Source organism: Orcinus orca, chromosome 20 (assembly GCF_937001465.1).
Source record: "Orcinus orca chromosome 20, mOrcOrc1.1, whole genome shotgun sequence".
Lineage (NCBI taxonomy): Eukaryota > Metazoa > Chordata > Mammalia > Artiodactyla > Delphinidae > Orcinus > Orcinus orca.
The window spans coordinates 13,250,751-13,272,221 of NC_064578.1; the positions used below are offsets into that span (position 1 = coordinate 13,250,751).

General features: G+C 47.7%; 1 protein-coding gene across 9 annotated transcripts in view; it reads right to left on the bottom strand.

Moving 5' to 3' along the window:
- ST3GAL2 (ST3 beta-galactoside alpha-2,3-sialyltransferase 2) overlaps positions 1 to 21,471 on the bottom strand; it is a 106,774-nt gene that overhangs the window by 37,631 nt on the left and 47,672 nt on the right. For 5 of the 9 annotated variants that reach the window (XR_007474447.1, XR_007474446.1, XR_007474445.1 and 2 more), the window contains exons 3-7: positions 20,856 to 21,049; positions 17,092 to 17,271; positions 15,456 to 15,501; positions 15,047 to 15,166; positions 107 to 299 (exon numbers count right to left, since the gene is read on the bottom strand). Coding sequence is in view for 4 of the 9 variants with exons in the window: in XM_049703824.1 (XP_049559781.1) it covers positions 14,021 to 14,194; positions 15,047 to 15,166; positions 15,456 to 15,501; positions 17,092 to 17,271; positions 20,856 to 21,049 (714 nt within the window). In the remaining 5 variants the exon portion in view is untranslated. Of the gene's footprint in view, positions 1 to 106; positions 300 to 11,864; positions 14,195 to 15,046; positions 15,167 to 15,455; positions 15,502 to 17,091; positions 17,272 to 20,855; positions 21,050 to 21,471 lie in introns of those variants that run through there. The other 4 variants (XM_049703824.1, XM_004273251.4, XM_049703826.1 and 1 more) reach the window with 1 other exon arrangement.

Below are 21,471 nucleotides of genomic sequence, written 5' to 3' on the forward strand. Positions count from 1 at the left end.
GAACATTCAGTATATTGCCTTCTGTTTGCATATATCAACCCACTTTTCTCTTACAAAAATGTGAACATTCTACTCACGCTGTTGTGCGACCTGCCTTTTCACTTACCCGTGTATCTTGGACATGTGACAGGGATGTGCCTCACTCTCAACAAGCATCATCCCAGCGTGTAGCTGCCCCAGCATTACATCATGGCTCCTAGTGATAGGCACATGGGGGCTTCCACTGTGTTGCTGCCCACGGTGAAAATACCAGTCCCGCTCCTCTCTGAGCCCAGCTGAGACTCACTCAGGATGTATACCTGGAAGTAGAGTTGTTGGGTCAGAGTGGGGACCCTTAACATTTTAACACATTGTTAATATAGCCTGCCGAAAAGTTTTTACCAATTTATGTTATTGCGGTGATAACAAAGATACCTATTATGTGCTTACCAACTCCCTCTATTATCAATTTTTAAAACTGCCAGTCTGAGTAGTAAAAATAGATTATATAACTGCTTCATTTTTTTTAATTTAGTGATGTTTGGCAAATTTTCAGTTTATTGGTATTTGACTTTTCTGTTTTGGTGTGTTGCCCATTCCTATCTCACCATTTTGCTACTGGCTTGTTAGTCTTCATTGAATTTTAGCCACCTTTCTATTTTAGGGAAATTAGACTGTCTTGAGTGGTGGACGTTTTCCTTTTTGTTTGTCTTTACAAAATCATTTTTTCTTAATACTGCACAAAAGTTTAATATTAGTCAGAATGGCCATCATTAAAAAGTCTATAAACAATAAACGTTAGGGCTTCCCTGCTGACACAGTGGTTGAGAGTCCGCCTGCCAATGCAGGGGACACGGGTTCGTGCCCCTGTCTGGGAAGATCCCACATGCCGTGGAGTGGCTGGGCCCGTGAGCCATGGCTGCTGAGCCTGTGCGTCCGGAGCCTGTGGTCCGCAACGGGAGAGGCCACAACAGTGAGAGGCCCGCGTACCGAAAAAAAAACCAAAAAACAATAAATGCTGGAGAGGGTGTGGAGAAAAAGGAACCTTCTTGCACTGTTGGTGGGAATGTAAACTGATACAGCCACTATGGAGAACAGTATGGAGGTTCCTTAAAAAAACTAAAAAAAAGAACTACCATACGACCCAGCAATCGCATTATTGGGCATATGCCCGGAGAAAACCATAATTCAAAGAGTCATGTACCACAATGTTCACTGCAGCACTATTTACAATAGGCAGGACACGAAAGCAACCTAAGTGTCCATCGACAGATGAATGGATAAAGAAGATGTGGCACATATATACAATGGAATATTACTCTGCCATAAAAAGAAACGAAATTGAGTTATTTGCAGTGAGGTGGATGGACCTAGAGTCTGTCATACTGAGTGAAGTCAGAAAGAGAAAAACAAATACCATATGCTAACACATATATATGGAATCTAAACAAAAAAAAATTGATTCTGAAGAACCTAGGGGCAGGACAGGAATAAAGACGCAGACGTAGAGAATGGACTTGAGGACACGGGGAGGGAGAAGGGTAAGCTGGGACGAAATGAGAGAGTGGCATGGACATACATACATTACCAAATGTAAAACAGCTAGTGGGAAGCAGCCACATAGCTCAGGGAGATCAGCTCGGTGCTATGTGACCACCTAGAGGAGTGGGATAGGGAGGGTGGGAGGGAGACGCAAGAGGGAGGAGATATGGGGATATATGCATATGTATAGCTGATTCACTTTGTTATACAGCAGAAACTAACCATTGTAAAGCAATTATACTCCAATAAAGATGTTAAACAAAAACAAAAAATTTAATATTGCTCAGACTTCATTATTAAGAAATCTGGATTTCATGTCATGGCTAGAAAACCTTTCCTCATCTCAGTATTATAAATTATCATTATTACTTTTTATTTTTATTTATTTATATATTTTTTTGCGGTACGCGGGCCTCTCACTGCTGTGGCCTCTCCCGCCGCGGAGCACGCAGGACGCGCAGGCCCAGCGGCCATGACTCATGGGCCCAGCCGCTCCGCGGCATGTGGGATCTTCCTAGACCGGGGCACGAACCCGTGTCCCCTGGATCGGCAGGCGGACTCTCAACCACTGCGCCACCAGGGAAGCCCAGTATTATAAATTATTTACTCATGTTTTTGTAGGTTTTGAAGTGTCGTTTTGCCTGCCTGATTTGCTGTGAGCGATTACGGGCGGTTACCTCCGGGTGAGTGGGTGTGTGGGCTGGAGCCGAGACTGAGCGACAGGGTCCAGCTGGGATCACGTGTGAGAGAAAGTGAGACTGAGTGTCCTGGGGATGCAGCAGCTACGGTGACTGCAGGTGTGTCAGGGGCGCATGCAAGCCACTGATGCGGGAAGGGGTTCTGAGAAGAAAAGTCGGAGCGAGAAGTGGAGCAAGTTTCCAGAAAGGCCGGGGACAAGGCGAGGTGGGGTAGAGAGGAAGCAGTGCTCAGGGTGCTCGGAAGGGAGACAGGCAAAGAGGGAGAGGAGGTCGTGTGCAGTGCCAGCATTCCAGATAAGTGACACCCGCTTTGACCCCAAAACACAACAGTGATACAGAAAAGGTAAAACTAGAAAACAAAACACCGCCTGACCCGAAAAACAAGATGAATACTTCTGTGGACCAGTAATGGGGAAACATGCAAAGCTGCGAGCAGGGCTGAAGCCAAAGCTTGCTGGGCTCCCGTCCGGGGACCGAGCAGCTGCAGGCTGTTAGGTCCCGCTCAGCAGAGGTGCCGGGAAGCGAAGCGCTGCACACAAGACCAGAACTCAAGGCAGCCTCGCCGCTTGGAGGGCGCTGGATTGGAGCTTCGCCTGCACGCCAGCTGGACAGAGACTTTCATCAAGACGCAGGCCCAGAAAGGAGACAGGAGGATGCGGATCCCCGCTGCAACCGTTAAGCCACACCATCCTGTCAACTGCCTGCCTGGTCTGATATCCTCTGATCTCACTGAATCAGCGCACCTGGCTCTAGAATAAGGGCGAGAGGGGCGGGGAGCTGGATGAAGCCAATTGCTAAATCCACCTGTGGGGCTTCCCTGGTGGCGCGGTGGTTAAGAATCCGCCTGCCAATGCAGGGTACACGGGTTCGAGCCCTGGTCCGGGAGGATCCCACATACCGCGGAGCAACTAAGCCTGTGACCGAGCCTGTGGTCTAGAGCCCGCGAGCCACAACTACTGAGCCTGCGCGCCTAGAGCCCGTGTTCTGCAACAAGAGAAGCCACCACAATGAGAAACCTGCTCACCGCAACCAAGAGTAGCACCCCCCTCGCTGCAACTAGAGAAAGCCAGCACGCAGCAACGAAGACCCAATGCAGCCAAAAATAAATAAATAAAAAATTTTTAAAAAGCAAACCCACCTGTGGATTGTGGGGAGAGAAGAAATTGAATGCAAAGAAAGACGCAAACAATAGAGGGAAGGTGGGGAGGGGCAAGACAGGGGTATGGGATTAAGAGATACAAACTACTAAGTATAACATAAATAAGCAGCCAGGATATATCGTACAGCACAGGGAAATACAGCCATTATTTTTTAATAACTTTAAATGGAGCATGATCTATAAAAACACTGAATCACTGTGTTGTACACCTGAAACTAATATTGTAAATCAACTATACTTCAAAAAAAAAGGTATCAAATTCACCCCAGATAAAATTTATTTTATGGAATGGCCTCATAAAAGGCTTACAGTATGTTTGGATGCTCAAAGAGAAAGTGAAATGATTACATTTCACTGAAAAGAGCAAGAAACTATGAAGTAAATTTGGACAAGAGCAGTGGTGTGCTGAAACTCACACAAGCTGGCTGGTAAATCACTGGCAGATTGAAACTGGCTGTGCTGGGAATATTTATACCACAGAAATCAGCAACACTATAAATCAGGGGTTTTAGTTTGTTTTCAGAGGCAGTTTACCAGCATAACACTGGTAGATTAGAAATTTTAGAAATGAGAAAGTCACTGAAATAAACTCAATAAATGGGAATCCTAGATTTTAAATCCTAATTATACTCTCATTTTAAGGACAAAAATAAGAACACAACCGAATTTCAGTAGAGAAAGAGAAAGCGAAATGATTACATTTACAATAAAACTATTTCTTGCTCCCATAAGCTCTAAACTGGATGTTCCTGATTGGTTAGCTCTTCTGGACACCTTCCCCTGACTCTTTCTATTGAAAAGAGTGGGTTTTTTTTTTTTTAATAGAATTGATTTTTTTAGAACAGTTTTAAGTGTATAGAAAGAAAAGGCAAAGTTACCTCATAGCAAAAGAAGGACTGAACTCAGATCCTTCTGAATGCAGACACCATATGTTCTTTCTACTTCACCAAGCCTTCTCCCTGGAGAGAAGCCATGTTGCCAGAAAGAGCCTGCATTATTCTCAGCAGAAACAGTTGTTAGATGAAAGGTGTTGTTTCTATATTCTCGGGGAGCAGGCTGCTCCTGATACCCACAGTTCGGCAAGTGTAAGGGGAGGGGCCATCTTGCATTTTTGTGCGTTAGTTGTCACACAGACAAACTCACCGCAGAAGCTGTGATTTTTCTGGAAGGGTAGTGAGGAGCATTGATTCCTAATTCACTCAGAAAGGAATAATTTGATTTTTTAAAGGGTTTCAGGATTTCACCCTTCCCCTCACCAAGCCAGGAATGTTTTCCTACTTTGCCAAATATGTAACAGGCAGCAGTTCCTCGCCTGCTGAATGGCAGCCCTCAGCCGTTCACTCCTCTGATGGGTAAAATATTTAATCGCTTCCTGCCCTTCCTCTAGCATCCAGCCAGAGTGCCAGCCAAGTGTGTATCCACCACCCCTGGTCAGGCCATAAATCGTAATGTTTCTCTCCAAAGAGCCCTCTGTGTTCAGACTGTATTACTGCTCACTCAAACATGGTGCCTCTCCCAGAGGAACACACATCCCTGCTAGGCATGGACATGGGACTTCTTTGACATCAAGGACATGTGAACTTCTTGACAGAAGCATTCAGAGCCAGCCTGTGGCTCACCAGACACTCTTTTCCTGGCCCTGAAACAACAGATCCACCACAGACAGCACTCCTTTCTGTCTGGGTCCCTGAGTGACCATGATGAGCACAGCCCGTGATGGAAAAGTGGCTTGAGTGAGAAACAAACTTTGTTGTTTTAAGCCCCTGCGAGTTTGAAGGGTGTTTGTTACTGTAGCACAACCTAGCTTATCCTGACCACCCTCCCTGCCTTGGAACGGCTGGTTCCCTGTCCAGTCACCCTAAGGTCAATCCAGATCATAGATATGCTCCATCTAGGTACACAAAATTCCCAAGCAGCTTCTTGATCCACTTAATACAGAAGAGAGAAAAATTTCCAATTCCCAATTATTTAAAAAGCCTCCATCATGACAGAGAGGGGTTAAATAAACAACCACAAGAAATCAGCTCTGTGGAGACAGAGGAAAACAGACGAAGAAAAAGGTGTCTGCTAGTATGTGATTAAACACCACACTTACCTAATTTTCCTTTCCAAGAGCTCACTGAATTTATCGGGAAGGAAAGAAAAAGGTATAAACTCACATGGACAAATAAAATGGAAGCAGTTACATTGGAAGAGGGAATTTAACAAAATGTTTGGAACACACAGAAAAATGAATGAAAAAGCTCCAATTTTTAGTAATACAGGGAACTATATAGAGCATGAAAAAAATTCCAATCCAAAAACCAGCTACAAAGCTGATAATATTCTGTTTGAATATATCAAAGAACTACTACTTTTAGGGTTTTATTTTTAACATTTAGCTCTGATTCACTTGGCATTTTGGTGAATGGTTTAGGCTATGGATCTAATTTTATCTTTTTCCAGATGGTTATCTAGTTATCCCAATAAAATTTATTTAAATATCCATCTTTTCCTAAGTGATTTGAGAGGCCATCTCTATTATAAACCAAATTTCCATGCGGACTTGGGTCTAGGTAATCAGACTAATGAAAGAGAATTGAGTATCCAGAAATACTCAAGTGAATATGGAATGTCAGGGCGGTGGTCACCTTCAGGGGAAGGAAGGGGGCTGTGCTTGGCAAGGAAGATGGAACAGAGAGGCCTCTGGGGTGCTTGCAAAACCCGAGTGGTGGCTACATGAATGTTCATCTTAAAATAATTCATTAAGGAACCGCCATACTGTTTTTCATAGTGGCTGCATCAATTTCAATTTCCCCCAACAGGGCACAAGGGTTCCCTTTGTTCCACATCTTCACCAGCGCTTGTTATCTCTTGTCTTTCTGATAACAGCTGCTCTAACAGGAGTGTGGTGATATCTCATTATGGCTTTGATTTGCATTTCCCTGATGATTAATGATGTTGCATATCTTTTCATGTACCTGCTGACCATCTGTATGTCTTCATTGGAGAAATGTCTATTCATATCTGCCCATTTTTTAATCAGATTGGGTTTTTTGCTGTTGAGTTATGTGAGTTCTTTATATATTTTGGTTTCAGGTTTTACATTTAAGTCTAATCCATTTGGAGTTAATTTTTTTGAGTGGTGTGAGATAGGGGTCCAGTTTCATTCTTTTGCATGTGCATACAGAACTACCATATGATCCAACAATTCCACTTCTGGGTACACATCCAAAAGAATAAAATCACTGTCTTGAAGAGACATCTGCACCCCCATGTTCACTGCAGCATTATTTACAATAGCCAAGACATGGAAATAATCTAAATGTCCATCAACAGATGAATGAATAAAGAAAATGTCGTGCATATATACACAATGGAATATTATTCAGCCATAAAAAAGGAAATCCTGCCTTTTGCAACAACATGGATGGACATTGAGGGCATTATGCTAACTGAAATAAGTCAGATGGAGAAAGACAAATACTGTATGGTCTCACTTTTACATGGAACCTAAAACAACTAAATTCACAGAAACAGAGAGCAGATTGGTGCTTGCCAGGGTGGGGGAACGGGTTAAGGTGGTCCAAAGGTATAAACTTCTAGTTACAAGATAAATAAGCTCTGGGGATGTAATGTACAGCATGGTAATTATAGTTAACAATATTTTACTGTATGTTTGAAAGTTGCTAAGAAAGTAGATTTTGAAAGTTCTCATCACACACACAAATATTTTAACTATATGATGTGATGTGTTAACTAATCTTATTGTGGTAATCATTTTGCAATATACACACACATAAAATCACTATGAGTATACCTTACATACATACATAACTTTCTATGTCAATTGTATCTCAATAAAGCTGGAAAAATAAAATTCTAGCTTTTCCAGTTCTTCCATATAACATGTTCAATTACCTCTTTTTTCTTCAGTCTATTTTGATATCCAAATGGCAGTGGAAATTGCTTTTCCTTTACCACAGGAATTATATAATTCTATCTATTTATAATCTATAATCTATATGTATTATATAGTATTCCATCTTTGCTTTATGAAATAAATGTCCATTATGGAGCTTTTAAAAAATAATAATTCATGAAGCTATATATTTTTGTACATTTATTCTTATGCTCTTTTCTGTTTATGCATTATATCCCACAACAAAAATAGTTTTTTTTTTTTTTTTTGCAGTACACGGGCCTCTCACTGTTGTGGCCTCTCACGTTGCGGACCACAGGCTCCGGACGCGCAGGCTCAGCGGCCATGGCTCACGGGCCCAGCCTATCCGCAGCATATGGGCTCTTCCTGGACCGGGGCACGAACCCGTGTCCCCTGCATCGGCAGGCGGACTCTCAACCACTGCGCCACCAGGGAAGCCCCCAAAAATAGTTTTTAAAAATTAATTTAAAAATGTATTAGTCAGGGGCTTCCCTGGTGGCACAGTGGTTGAGAGTCTGCCTGCCGATGCATGGGACACGAGTTCGTGCCCCGGTCCGGGAGGATCCCGCATGCCTGGGAGCTGCTGGGCCCATGAGCCATGGCCGCTGGGCCTGCGTGTCCCGAGCCTGTGCTCCGCAACGGGAGAGGCCACGGAAGTGAGAGGCCCGCGTACCACAAAACAAAACAAACAAACAAAAAATGAATTAGGGCTTCCCTGGTGGCGCAGTGGTTGGGAGTCCGCCTGCCGATGCAGGGGACACGGGTTCATGCCCCGATCCGGGAGGATCCCGCGTGCCGCGGAGCGGCTGGGCCCGTGAGCCATGGCCGCTGAGCCTGCGCGTCCGGAGCCGGTGCTCCGCGGCGGGAGAGGCCACAACAGTGAGAGGCCCGCGTACCGCAAAAAAAAAAAAAAAAATGAATTAGTTGGGGGGCTTCCCTGGTGGCGCAGTGGTTGAGAATCCACCTGCCAGTGCAGGGGACACGGGTTCAATACCTGGTCCGGGAAGATCCCACATGCCGCGGAGCAACTAAGCCCGTGCGCTACAACTACTGAGCCTGTGCTCTAGAGCCCGTGAGCCACAACTACTGAGCCCGTGTGCCGCAACTACTGAAGCCCGCACGCCAAGAGCCCATGCTCCGCAATGAGAAGCCACCGCAATGAGAAGCCCACGCACTGCAACGAAGAGTTGCCCCCACTCACAGCAACTGGAGAGAAACCGTGTGCAGCAGCAAAGACCCAACACAGCCAAAGATAAATAAATAAATTTATATTAAAAAAATGTATTAGTCGGGACTTCCCTGGTGGCTCAGTGGTTAAGAATCCACCTGCCAATGCAGGGTACACGGGTTTAATCCCTGGTCTGGGAAGATCCCACATGTGGTGGACCAACTAAGCCCGTGCGTCACAACTACTAAGGCTGTGCTCTAGAGCCCGTGAGCCACAACTACTGAGCCTGCAATCTAGAGCCCGCAAGCTGCAACTACTGAGCCCATATGTCGCAACTACTGAAGCCCGCACGCTCTAGAGCCCATGCTCTGCAACAAGAAGCCACTGCAGTGAGAAGGCTGTGCACTGCAACGAAGAGTAGCGCCCACTTGCCACAACTAGAGAAAGCCCGCGCGCAGCAACGAAGACCCAATGCAGCCAAAAAACAAAAATTAAAAAAACCCATCATTTCAAAACAATGTCTTTTAAAAAAAAATGTATTAGTCATGTACCCCTATGCTTCAGAGCAGCACTATTTACAATAGCCAAGACCTGGAAACAACCTAAATGTCCATCGACAGATGAATGGATAAAGAAGATGTGGTACATATATACAGTGGAATATTACTTAGCCATGCAAAAGAATGAAATAATGCCATTTGCAGCAACATGGATGCAACTAGATATTATCATAGTAAGTTAAGTAAATCAGAAAGAGCAAGACATATACTGTATGATATCACTTATATGTGGAATCTACAATGTGACACAAATGAACATATCTACGAAACAGAAACAGACTCATAGACGTAGAGAACAGACTTGTGGTTGCCAAGGAGGAGGTGGGGTGGGAGAAAGGAAGGATTGGGAGTTTGGGATTAGCAGATACAAACTATTATATGTATAGAATGGATAAACAACAAGGTCCTACTGTATAGTACAGGGAACTATATTCAATATCCTGTGATAAATCATAATGGAAAAGAATACGAACAAGAATATATACGTAGGGCTTCCCTGGTGGCGTAGTGGTTGAGAATCCACCTGCCAATGCAGGGGACACAGGTTCGAGCCCTGGTCTGGGAAGATCCCACATGCCGCGGAGCAACTAAGCCCGTGTGCCACAACTACTGAGCCCACATGCCTAGAGCCCACGCTCCGCAACAAGAAGCCCGCGCACTGCAATGAAGAGTAACCCTCGCTCACTGCAACTACAGAAAACCCACGCACAGCAACAAAGACCCAAAAGCAGCCAAAAAAAAAAAAAAAATTAATTAAAAAAAAAGAATATATATGTATAACTGAATCACTTTGCTGTATAGCAGAAATTAACACAATATTGTAAATCAACTATACTTCAATAAATTTTTTTTTTAATGTAGTAGTGATTGGGGCACCATCTTTAAAGAATTCTGGTGGCTGTTATGTGAGGGTCAGAAAAGAATGGATCTCAGCCTGACAAAGACGAGAAAGCCGTGCCTCCCTACGTGACACACGGAGGCACATTTACCACAACAACCCAGTTTGTCAATTAGAGTTCTGACCTATAAGCATTTGGGACAACAGTTAATCGACCATTAAGGTCCCCAGAAGTAAAACAGATGCTGGACAGCCCTCTAAGGTACTGCTTGATGTGTATGGGAAGGAACATTCTAGGAGTGCCGAGAAGAAACCTGAGTCACAATGATGGGAATTTTTGGCTTCTTACCCAGTTCCCAGACCTAATCAGGTCACACACCTGGAGCCTTTTTCAAGGCGATCTCAGGGTCCTTTGAGGAACTATTCTCTGATGTAGCAGGTATGTAGTGTGGCTCTTCCCCCAAGCTTTTCCCGAGGAACCTATTTCCTGGAGTGACAGTGCATTGGGGAAAGGGAAATACCCAGACCATCAGGAGTTATCAGACACTGGCTCTGAGACCCAAATGCCAATGCAGTCCACCTTATTATGAGAGTTGGAGCTTACTATGGCTAATGATAGATGGAGCTCTGGTCCAAGTCCATTTAATGGTGGGTCCAATGAGACCACAGACCCATTTTAAGGTAATTTCCTTAGTTCCAAAAGGAAAGAGAGATATTTACTACCTGGCAAAATCACCATATTGGCAACCAGACCCGTGGAGGGAAGGTGATTATGATGGGATAGGCCTAATATAAGTCCCTGGAACTATCTCCAACATGGTAAGTCAAACTCAATACCACATTCCAGCAGGATTTGCAGAGATTGGTGCTGCCATCCAAATTGAGTTATGGAAGGGTGGGTGACTTCTTCCTCGTTTCATTCACTCACCATCTGAATCATGGAGAATGATAGTAGTTTATTGCAAAGGTAAACAAGTGGCAATGCTAACCTGTGGTTCCAGATGTGATATCTTTGCTGAATCAAAACAACACAGTCCTTGGCCAACATTAAAAAAAAAAAGACACATGATTTGGTGAGACTCCTGATTCTGGAGGTAACAGGTACAACATCTGAAGTGTTGGTCCCACAAAGTGTGGTGACCCACAACCCATAAGACTGGGGCCCAGATAAGAAACAATTCTCGGAAGCCCAGGCTATGTGTACGTCATCCGGACGCTGGACCTTATCACTCAGCCAACCAAATGCTATTGGAGAGTGTCTGTGGCAAAGAGAGATGTCATATGGAGCCTATGGCAACTCCAAATAAGAGAATTACAGCCCAGAGTCCTAGGGTTTTAGAAAAAGACCTATGCCCTCCTCCACCAAAAAGTATTCTCCATTTGAAAAGCAACTCTGGGCTTGCTCTTGAGCATTGACAGAAACTGGATTGCAGGACACCAAGTGACTACAGACTCTAAGAGAGATCCATCGTTGAGGCCCACATTATCTGATCCACCAGACTATAAAATTGTACATTCAGTGGCATTCCGTTGCATGATGGAGGTAGGCTTGAGTGGGTCCAGACAGCCCAGTTAACAGCACAGGCAGTTACCGCAGACCCCTGTGGCACCAGCTCCTACCATTCTGCCAATTCCCTGCCAAACCACACCTATGGCATCATGGGAAGTTCCACAGAACCTGGAAAAGGAGGGGAGAAAAGCCCCATCCTGGTGCCTGCTGGATCTGCATGTTGTGCTGGCGCCTTGCAGCGGACAGTGTCTGCCCTGCTGATCGACTCAGGGGCCCTGAAGGACAGTGGTGAAGGCCACCCTCCCAGAAGGCATAGCTGGCAGTTGGGGGTTGGGAAGCCTCACGTATAAGGAAAGGGTGGGAGTCGTGCCCTCCCCTCTTCACATCCACCCACAACAGTCTTAGCCATTACGTGGTCACAACTTCCCACTGACAGATACACCTTCTTTTCACCAGCAAACACATTTCAGAACAAACAAACGACTATATAGTTTCTTTGCTCTTTTTAATTCAGAGAAAAAGGGAAGAAAATAAAACAACATTTGTTTAAATAATTGTTGTAGAAAAGATCTGGGCCGGATGCTGGGACCTACCTCTTCCAGAATGGGGATTTATTAATGTTTTAAACAAAACAAAATCCAAACAAAAGAAGAAAAAGGAACAGAAAAGAAATAAATTATTCTGCTCAATACTGTTTGGCATATTGCATTGTTTTTTCATCTTTTAAACACTCAAAAGAGCCTCTTCAGGAAGCACTGAGATGAGACTGGCAAGAATAACTGGTACCTTGACTCTCTAAAATGACAACAGGAGGTGGTGAGAGAGGCGTTCCACTAAAGGCTCCCCTAACCCACAAACATTCTTTACTCCTCCTACTTCTGGAACTGGGAAAGGACAGACTCAATCTAAGTTCTCAATATATTAACTTTTAGGGGTGCCCACTGCCCTGCCCTAACCCTCTAATACACTCCCCTGCTGGCTACTGTTCCCCCAGCCAGCTGCAGGAACTACACCAATGGCCAGGAGGCTACCAGGTGGTATCAACTCACCAAGAAAAAAGGGTGGTTTTTGTGTTCGTCACTGTTGGGAAGGGGGATCCTTTTAGTGGTTTGGAAGCTTCACAGAAGCCCTTTCACGCCTCCTACACTTCCCCAAACTTGAAAGGTGAGAACACCCTCAGCAGCTTCCTCTAGGGACTTAAGCTGGGTTCAGTCATGCAAGTAGCGTCCAGCTGTAACCTCTGGTTGTTAGCTTCGCAGCCCTTCTAGAGCTGGAAATGGATAGTGGGTTAGAGGGAAAAGGCAGCAGGTGAGCAAGGGGGAAGGGATGTGTCGGCAGGGGAGGAGGCATGCAGGGGGCAAGTCTACTCCTCCCCAGCTATTTGCATGGCCAGCTTACTATTTGCAAAGAATCTGTTGGTCAGCCACCCCTAGTAACTTCAGGTTAGCTAAATCATGAGCCCAAAGCATCTCCAGCCTTCTTTCCTACGTGTTGGCAGCAGTGCCCCAATCACAGGGCAAGTTTTGATTTTTTTTTTTTTTTCCCAGAGCAACAAGTAGGCTGGGGAGGAGGCCCAGGACCTAAGGAGAGACACTTAAAAAAGGTTGTGGGCGAACAACAGGGGCAGAGAGTACACGTAAGTGTACCTTACATCTGATGTGACGGGGCTTCCTTGTTTCCTGCCCTATTCTTTCACCTGTGTTCCAGAGTTAAGCCCTAGGCGAATTCCGCCCCCAGCAAGACGTGAAAACAATTCTAGTTTTCTGGTGAGACACTAAATGCCATGGTCAGAAAGGCCATTCCATAGGGTGGCCAAAGGCGGGAGGGGAGGAGGCAGGAGGAGGGGACCCCCGTACCCTCTGGATTCTCACCGCATTTCTTTGGTGGGTTTGCACTCACCCATCTGCGCCTGACCGATAAAGGAAATGTGAGGTCTAGTTCTCTCGGAGGTCCAGAGCGGTTTGGGAGGGCTCTAACTTTTCCCCTGGGGAAAAACGCGCTCCTTGGAAACCACCTGACCACCCGCCGACCTCCCGAAAGCCTCCGCGAACGCCCCTCCGCCACAAGGGACCACCGGGAAGGGGAGGCCGGGCCGCTACTGTCCCTCACCTTCCCCACCGTTTCCTCCTCCGCGCCCCCTGCGGGGTCAGGCCGGCCGGCGACTGAGCCGCCTCCGCCCGAGCCTGAGGAAAGTACTTCTCGGGGCCGGAACAAACTTCTGCTCCTTTGAAAGCGTGAAATATCGATAAAATCCTACCCAAAAGCATACGGGAGTGGGGATTGATCGGCCGCCGGCCCGCCTCCGAAGGCCATTGATTGGAGGAGACGGGCCCCAGCGCCGGAAGTTCTCCTTGAGTCGCATGATTGGCTGCGAGAAACAGAGGCTCCGGCCGTCGCCAGCGCTGATTGATGCTAGGCCCGGCCAGCGCCCAGAGTCTCGTGATTGGCGGAGGATAGCCGGCGCTCGCTAGACTGAAGCATGATTGGTCCAGACTGCGGCGGCGTCGCTCCCGATTGCCTGCTGACGCCCAATAGAGCGCCGCGCCCGCGCTTAGGCCACCACCCCCGGGCTGACTCTGAGTCCCGGCTGGAGCGCTTGCCGGCGCTTCGCGGTAGGGCCGGAAGAGTCACGGCTGGGTCGGGCTCAGTTCCCTCGGTAGACCTCGATCTTGCTGGCCTTGGCCAGCATGTCGATGATGTGGGCCTCGAAGTCGGCGTCATGCACGCCTGTCTTCCGGAACTCGCCCGCGTACCGGTTATTCTCCCAGTAGTGGTGCCAGTTGCCCCGGCTGTCGGCCCCGAACCCGTACACGTTCACCTGCGGGGGAGGGCGGCGCGGGTCACCCCAAGTCGGGGACCAGGGAGCAGAGGGCGCGGAAGAGCCTCGGGTCGTGGTGCGGAAGGAGAGGGGAAACGCGACGAGCCGACCCCAGCCAGAGGCCGGCAGCTCATCAATTTACAGCGCGCAGTTAGACCGGGGACACCCAGCCCTGACGCTAAGGACACAGTCCCAGAGGGAGACTTCTGATCCCTTCCGGTTCTCCTTCCAACCACCCTCTGATTACATCAAGAACACCTCAGTTTGGGGCTAGTCTGTGACAGCTCTCCAACCCTTGCTAACTTTTTTTTTTTTTAATGGAGTACTTTTATTGAAAGCTGGTCAAGTACCCAGTACCATACACTGAAGAGTTTACTGGCAAAAGTGGGTGTGCTGGGCATGAGCACTACCGTGTATGGCACAGTAGCTCCTCCTGCTAGAGAGATGGGCTTCTTGAATGACTAACCTCCATTTTTAACACAGAGTAGGCCTGGGGCCCACAGCTGTGGGAGACACCATCCTGCTGAAACTTAACTACTTAACTATGTCATTTCCATTCCATTTACGTTTATGCTTACTGTTTATGGCAAGTAATATCAATTATGGTAGTAGTATTCAATTTCCTTTTCAAATAAATTTAACGTTTCAATGAAATGATTTCAGATTTGGTAAAATCATGAAAGTAGTTAAGTCTGGGAAATGCAGATCTATACCTTACAACCTAGAAATTGGGGGACTGAAAGCCACTTTGTTTCTTCCTGCAAAAACACATTCCTCTTGAGGCACTGCTAAGCCCCAACAAGGGCGGACTCCCTTTCATCTATGGGTCCCGCTATTTTATCAACTACCCACCTCATCACACACATGCAGAGCAAAGAAGAGTACCAGCATCCCCGTGGAAGGGTACCGGCCGTGATGCTCTGTCCACCTGTCGTGGATGTACTTGAAGAAGGCTGGGTTGTAGATCTGGACCTGAGAGGAGAAGGTGTAATGAGCACGTGAGGGCTTCTGGGGGCCTGGAGGCTCAGGCCAGGCTCTGAGCAGCTTCTGCCAGTTCCTCCATGCTTGCCAGTGGACCTGTTCATCAGGGTTCTCTGGTTCCTGCAGCCTCTGTGTGGGGTCAGGCATACCAGCAGATGGGCACTCTGAAGGTTCTAGAAGGGTTTGGGGGTATCTGAACCACAAGACCAGGCACAGCACAAGTCAGGTCTGCACTGTTTCCTCTGGGGTGGGGATGAAGAAAGGGGAGGAGGAAACTTACCTTTTCTTTGTCCACTCGAAGGAAGGACTTCACTGGGGCATAGGTGCTGAAAGCAGAAAGAAAAATAACACTGAGGTGGCTCCATGGACCCAGGGATGCCTTTTCTCCCACTGAGGCCCAAGTGATGACAGCCTCACGACAGGCTCCCCTGCTTCCAGACTGCTGTCCCATAGCACATCACTGCAGTTCCTCGCTCAGAAACCTTCAGTGGCTCCCTATGTCCTTCAAGATGAAATAAGGATGTTTTAGACAAGCACTGGGGCCTTCCATAACCCAGCCCCAACTTTTCTTCCCACAAGGCTCTGCTGTGATCATCTCACACCCACCATGTTTGTGCTCTTACCTCTGCCCACAATAGCCCTCTTGCTACTCTCCTCATATTTGGCACAAATCCTTCCTTCCCTATTAGTCAGCCATGGTGCCTGTAACCTACACTCCCATTTCTGAGTATTCATGGGACTTAAACTCTACAGCACTTATTTTAGCCCTTATGACTCCCAAACGTAAGATAAAGTCAGAAAACTGTAACTTATACTTCCGTGTTTAAAAAATACGTGGTGACAACAGGCAAAAGGTGGCAACAATCCAGTTGTCCGTTGACAGATGAATGGATAAACAAATCTGGTATATCCATACACTAGAATACTATGCAGCCTTTAAAAGGGATGAAATCCTGACACAGGCTACAACGTGAATGAACCCTGAAAACATTATGCTACTGAAATAAGCCAGACGCAAAAGGACAAACACTATATGATTCCACTTGTATGAAGTACCTAGAATAGTCAAATCATAGAAACAGAAAGAATAGTGGTTATCAGAGGCTGGCAGGAGGGGGGAATGAGGAGTTACTGTTTAGTGGGTACAGAGTTTTCATTTGAGATGATGAAAAAGTTCTGGAGATGGGCTGTGGTAAGGTTTGCACAGCCATGTGAATATACTTAATGCTAATGAACTGTGTGGTTAAAATAGTATATTTTGTTACACGCATACATTTTTACACACACACACAAACCTTGGTGAGACAGAGTAGATTAGTGGTTGCCTAGGGCTGGGAGGGAGGAGGGGTGGAGGGAGTGGGGGAGATGGCCAAGGGGTACAGGAGTATCTTCAGGTTATCTTCATCTTTAGAACATGCATGTATTCTAAAATTAATTGTGGTGATGGTTACACAACTCTGTAGACATACTAAAAGCCCCTGAACTGTACATTTTCAATGTGTGAATTGTATGGTATGTGAATTATATCTCAATAAAGCTGTTAAAAAAAAACTACTTGGTGAATTGAATTTCCTGAGGTTCCCAGCTGTGATTGGGCAACTGCCTCCAAAGAAAGTTCTCAGAAGGCAGAGCTCCCACAGTAGGAGCTACCTCCTAGAAAGGAGACCTGGAAAAGTGTCCTTCTCCACCTTACTACCACCAGTGTGCTGGCTGCCACCATGCAGGGAGTGACCCAAAACAAGCTGTGGCCTCAGCTAACCACCGTTTTGGGCCCTCCCTACCACTGTTTCTCTCCTCACCTGCCCCTCTTGGCCAAAATATTCAATGAAAGGAATTCTAAGATCCGTTCCCTGGACAACTCCTCCCAAGGTGGGCCTGTCACCCATATCCCACTTCCAGCCAGCAGAGGAGCTCACAATCGGATCTGCCCCGTGGACAGGGCGCTGGCGATCCACAGTAGGTCCAGGGCTTTGAAGGGCACCAGCACGAAGCTGACGTTGGCGGGCAGGTTCTTGGCACTCTCGGGGTACATGAAATGGTGGGTGGTTCGGCTGCCGACATCCTGCTCAAAGCCCACGGTTGGCGCCTGATTCATCCTGCAGGGACAAGAGGGTGGTGTGAGAAGACACCACTCTGGAAACTGGTACAAGAGTTTTAGAGGACAGTTTGTTGCTGGCCATCAAACATGTAAATAGGTATGCACTTATCCAGCAATTCCATTCTTAAAATTTATCCTATAAAAATGGTTGCATAAGTGTGCAAAGGATATTCACTGCAGTATTATTTACAATAGTGAAAAGGAAAACCAGTCAAACAATAGAGAACTGGTTAATACATTTTGGTACATTCATGTAACAGGATAGCATGTAGTCACCAGAATGAACAAAGTAGATTTACCTGTGCTGGTAAGAAATACGTCCAAGAGCTATTGAGTGAAAAAAACCAAGTGGCGTGAGGAATCTCACTTCTTTCCTTTTAACACATATCTTTTGAATACCTGTGCAGTCAGAGGAAATTACAACACAGAAAAGGAAAACTGATAATTAGATAGTGTGATTCTATTTTTTGTGAAAGAAAAAAAAAGAAAGGATAAGGAGGGGGCAGAGAGAGAGAGAAGGGAAGGAAGAAAGGAAGCAATGAAGTAAGGAGGGAAGGGAGGAAGAATAAAAACTAACTTTTGTATAAGAATAGAAAAAAATCTGGAAGAGTATTAAAGTTTTAACAATGGTTACTCTTAGGGAATGAGATAATTCACTTTTTTTAAAAAAAATATGTTTTATTTTTAGCTGCATTGGGTCTTTGTTGCTGCGTGCAGGCTTTCTCTAGTTGCGGTGAGCGGGGGCTACTCTTTGCTGCGGTGCGCTGGCTTCTCACTGCGGTGGCTTCTCTTGTTGTGGAGCACGGGCTCTAGGTGCGCGGGCTTCAGTAGTTGTGGCACGTGGGCTCAGTAGTTGTGGCTCGTGGGCTCTAGAGCACAGGCTCAGTAGTTGTGGCTCACGGGCTTAGTTGCTCCGTGGCATGTGGGATCTTCCCAGACTAGGGCTCGAACCCGTATCCCCTGCATGGGCAGGCGGATTCTTAACCACTGTGCCACCAGGGAAGTCCTGGATGATTCACTTTTTAGTGCGTACATTTCTGGGGTTTTTTTTCCCAATAACAAGCACATATTACTTTTTTTTTTTTTTTTTTTTTTGCGGTACGCGGGTCTCTCACTGGCCTCTCCCGTTGCAGGCCACAGGCTCCGGACATGCAGGCTCAGTGGCCATGGCTCACAGGCCCAGCCACTCTGCGGCATGTGGGATCTTCCCGGACCGGGGCACGAACCTGTGTCCCCTGCATCGGCAGGTGGACTCTCAACCACTGCGCCACCAGGGAAGCCCCACATATTACTTTTATAATTTTTTTTTTTTTTAAAAGAAAAGACAGCCTTTCACAGCTTACAGCTCACCTGGCTGTTCTGTCCTCTTCCCTAGAAGACATGGAACCAAGACAAGAAGCTGAAGCACCCCTTCGGCCCCTGGGCAGATGGCTCAATTCTGCCCGTCCCAGCCACCCTGTCCCTGCACTTTAAGTTCTTGTCTCCCTTTCCACTCCAAGGCCAAGAGGGATGCCCGTGTTCTGACAGAGCCCACCCTCAGCTGTCCCGGGCTGACGTGCAATGTGGGGCTGTCTCTCCTCTGCTGTCTTAGAAGAACCTGAAACCCCAGAGCAATCTCCCCCCTGCCCATCCCCCAGGCTGTGACACACAACTTCTAACTCCTTTCAAGTGGTGCAAAACACAGGATCAAAGCTCCCTTTTTTTGGTGAGCATCTTAAAAACAAGTGATCCAGCTTTAAACAAAAACCTGTTGGCCTTTTCTGTTGTGACGCATTGTGAGAACATTCCTATCTTGTGTGGATCACAATTCAGAATCATACCATCTAGGCGTGTGACTGTAACCTGGGCTTCCACTGGGGACACAGGGATCTGGGAGAGAGGGAGCAAAGTCTCCTCCACACGCTCTCCCAGCTTTTTTACGCTCGTTCGAACGTTCCCTGTCCATAGAGTGGCCAGCACCCCCTAGCTGGGCCCTGTGTCACAGGGGTTCCCCTACTGGCTCCCTCCTGCCCATCTCCCATTGATGGCATGATGTGGTGACAGTGTGTCCAGGATGCCTGCCCCTCCCCCCTCCCCCCCCCCACTGGTCGCTGTGCTGTACCTCATGCCTCTCTGGTTCCCTTCCCTTGAGGGACTGGAGGGTACTTTGGGCTGGGAAACCAGGAGTGGCCTGATTTGGAACTAGAGAGTGAGTCTGTGTTCTCAGCCACTTCAGTTCCATTCTGCTTCAAGCAGAAGCCTAGAATCTTTCCTACAGCACCAACTGTGCTCTGGCCCCCGAACAGGGATTAAGATCCTGCCTCTCTTCTCCCAAATCCATTTCTTTAGAACTGCCGGTCTGCCTACCATCTGGGTACCCCTCTGACGTCTTGGTCTTTAGGGTTCAGAAATACTGTCTCCTAGAGGGGATGAGAAGTATTTTTCCCATTCATTAATAACAGTTTGCTGGGACTGCTACAGCTCCACACACAGTATTGGTCCTATTGTCACCAAAGCCACAGTCTGGATCTGCCTCTGCCATGACAGCCCTGGGGTCTGTGAGGAACAGAGCAGGAACAGAGCAGTTGGAGAGGAAGCCTTAATGGGGACGGTGTTTCTCAGCTGGTGGCTGTGGATGCCTGGATTTGGCCTAGCATCCCCCTCTCCCCCCACCCCCCAACCATTCTCAACATGAGAAAGGTTCTGCAAGGAATGTTAAAAGCCTCAGAGACATATTGCTGCCTTGGTGTTGCTATGGAGACAGCAACAGTTTCTAAGACAAAGCCCTTCCCCCTGCCTCCTCGGAAACCTGGTCTTTCTGCAGTGCTCATCCTAAGAGATGCTTAGTGAAAACTGGGCATTTTCAGTATTTTTACTCTTAGAGCTCTTCCTCCACCAAGGAGTGGGATGGAAGGATCCCCACTGTGGCATTTCCTGCCGCAAGTCTAGGGAGATAAGTCTGAAAACACGGAAGTTCAGAAGCAGAATGAGCAGCCCATGTCCGGGTCACAAATCTACCTCTAGTCCCTGCTCACGCTCGGGCTCCCTGCTCCTGTCTTCGTCTGGAATGAGTGCCCTCCCAGCCCTTCTCTGTTCCTCAACGCTGGGCACAGACGTCTGTAGAATGAATGAGCCCCTGCACAATCGAAATGCTATGAGGTAAAGGTTAAGGGATGGGAGCCCAAAGCAGGCACCGACAGCTCCTTTTTCTGCCCAGGACGCCCCTCCTCTGCGAGTCTGCCAGAGGCATCACCTGTGGCTATTAAGCAAGACACTATTTTGGGGCCCACACTCCTGGCCCAACTGCTAAAAGGGACCAGGCAGGTGAAAGGGCCTCTGGGGGGAGTTTTCACAAGACATCAGCCAGGAGCCTAGTTTCAGCTCTTCGCAGAGGCATTCAGAGTTGGAATGGGCCTCAAGCAAAGTTCAGAATGACAGTTCTGCCTCCTCATCCACCCCGACAAACACAAGTGGGAGACTTGAGCCTCTGTCACAGCACCCCTGGCAGCTGGCCGCTCCTACGCGGCCGCACAAGGCCAAGGAGGCCAGGGCCCCCTCCTGGAGGCCGGTCCTGGGTCCTGCCTTGAGCTCCCTGGGACTTACCTCATGATAAAGTTGTGCCCGTCCACATCCGGCCCGTAGCCAGAGCCCCGCAGGTTGCCCGAGTTCCCCACCACAGCACAGCGCCGGCACCGGCGGGGGTCCCGGAAACGGTAGGGGTTCTCGCCTGGTACTATCTGGAACAGCTTCTCCAGCACCTCGTTGGTGTTGTGTGACTTGAACTGAGGCTGCAACATCTGGGGAGGGGAGGGGAGCGGAGGGGAGAAGAAAGCAGGAGGGGTGTGATGGGGAGGGAACTCCCGCCTGCTCCCTCCCTGCCCTCACCCTCCAGTGTCCAACCGGCGCAGGCCTCCTCCCCGGGCTGTCACGGGGCGGAAATCCTCCCTGAGCAGTAAGGACCTTGTTCAACAATAGCGAAGTTTCCCTACTGAGACCAGACCAGGGAGGGCCCTGCTTTCGGGAGTAGCTCTAAGGTACTGGTTGGGCTCGGGGGGTCAAGGTGCTATTCAACACCTTCTCCAGGGGTCTGCAGGCCTGTGCCACGAAGCAGAGAGGCCCCTGCTCTGCTGTCCTCTCGGGGCAGCTCTTAGTCTCATAGTCATTTTGAGGTGCAGTTAATGTGGAAAGCCCCGGGGAGCTTCAGGGGCTTATTCCCAAG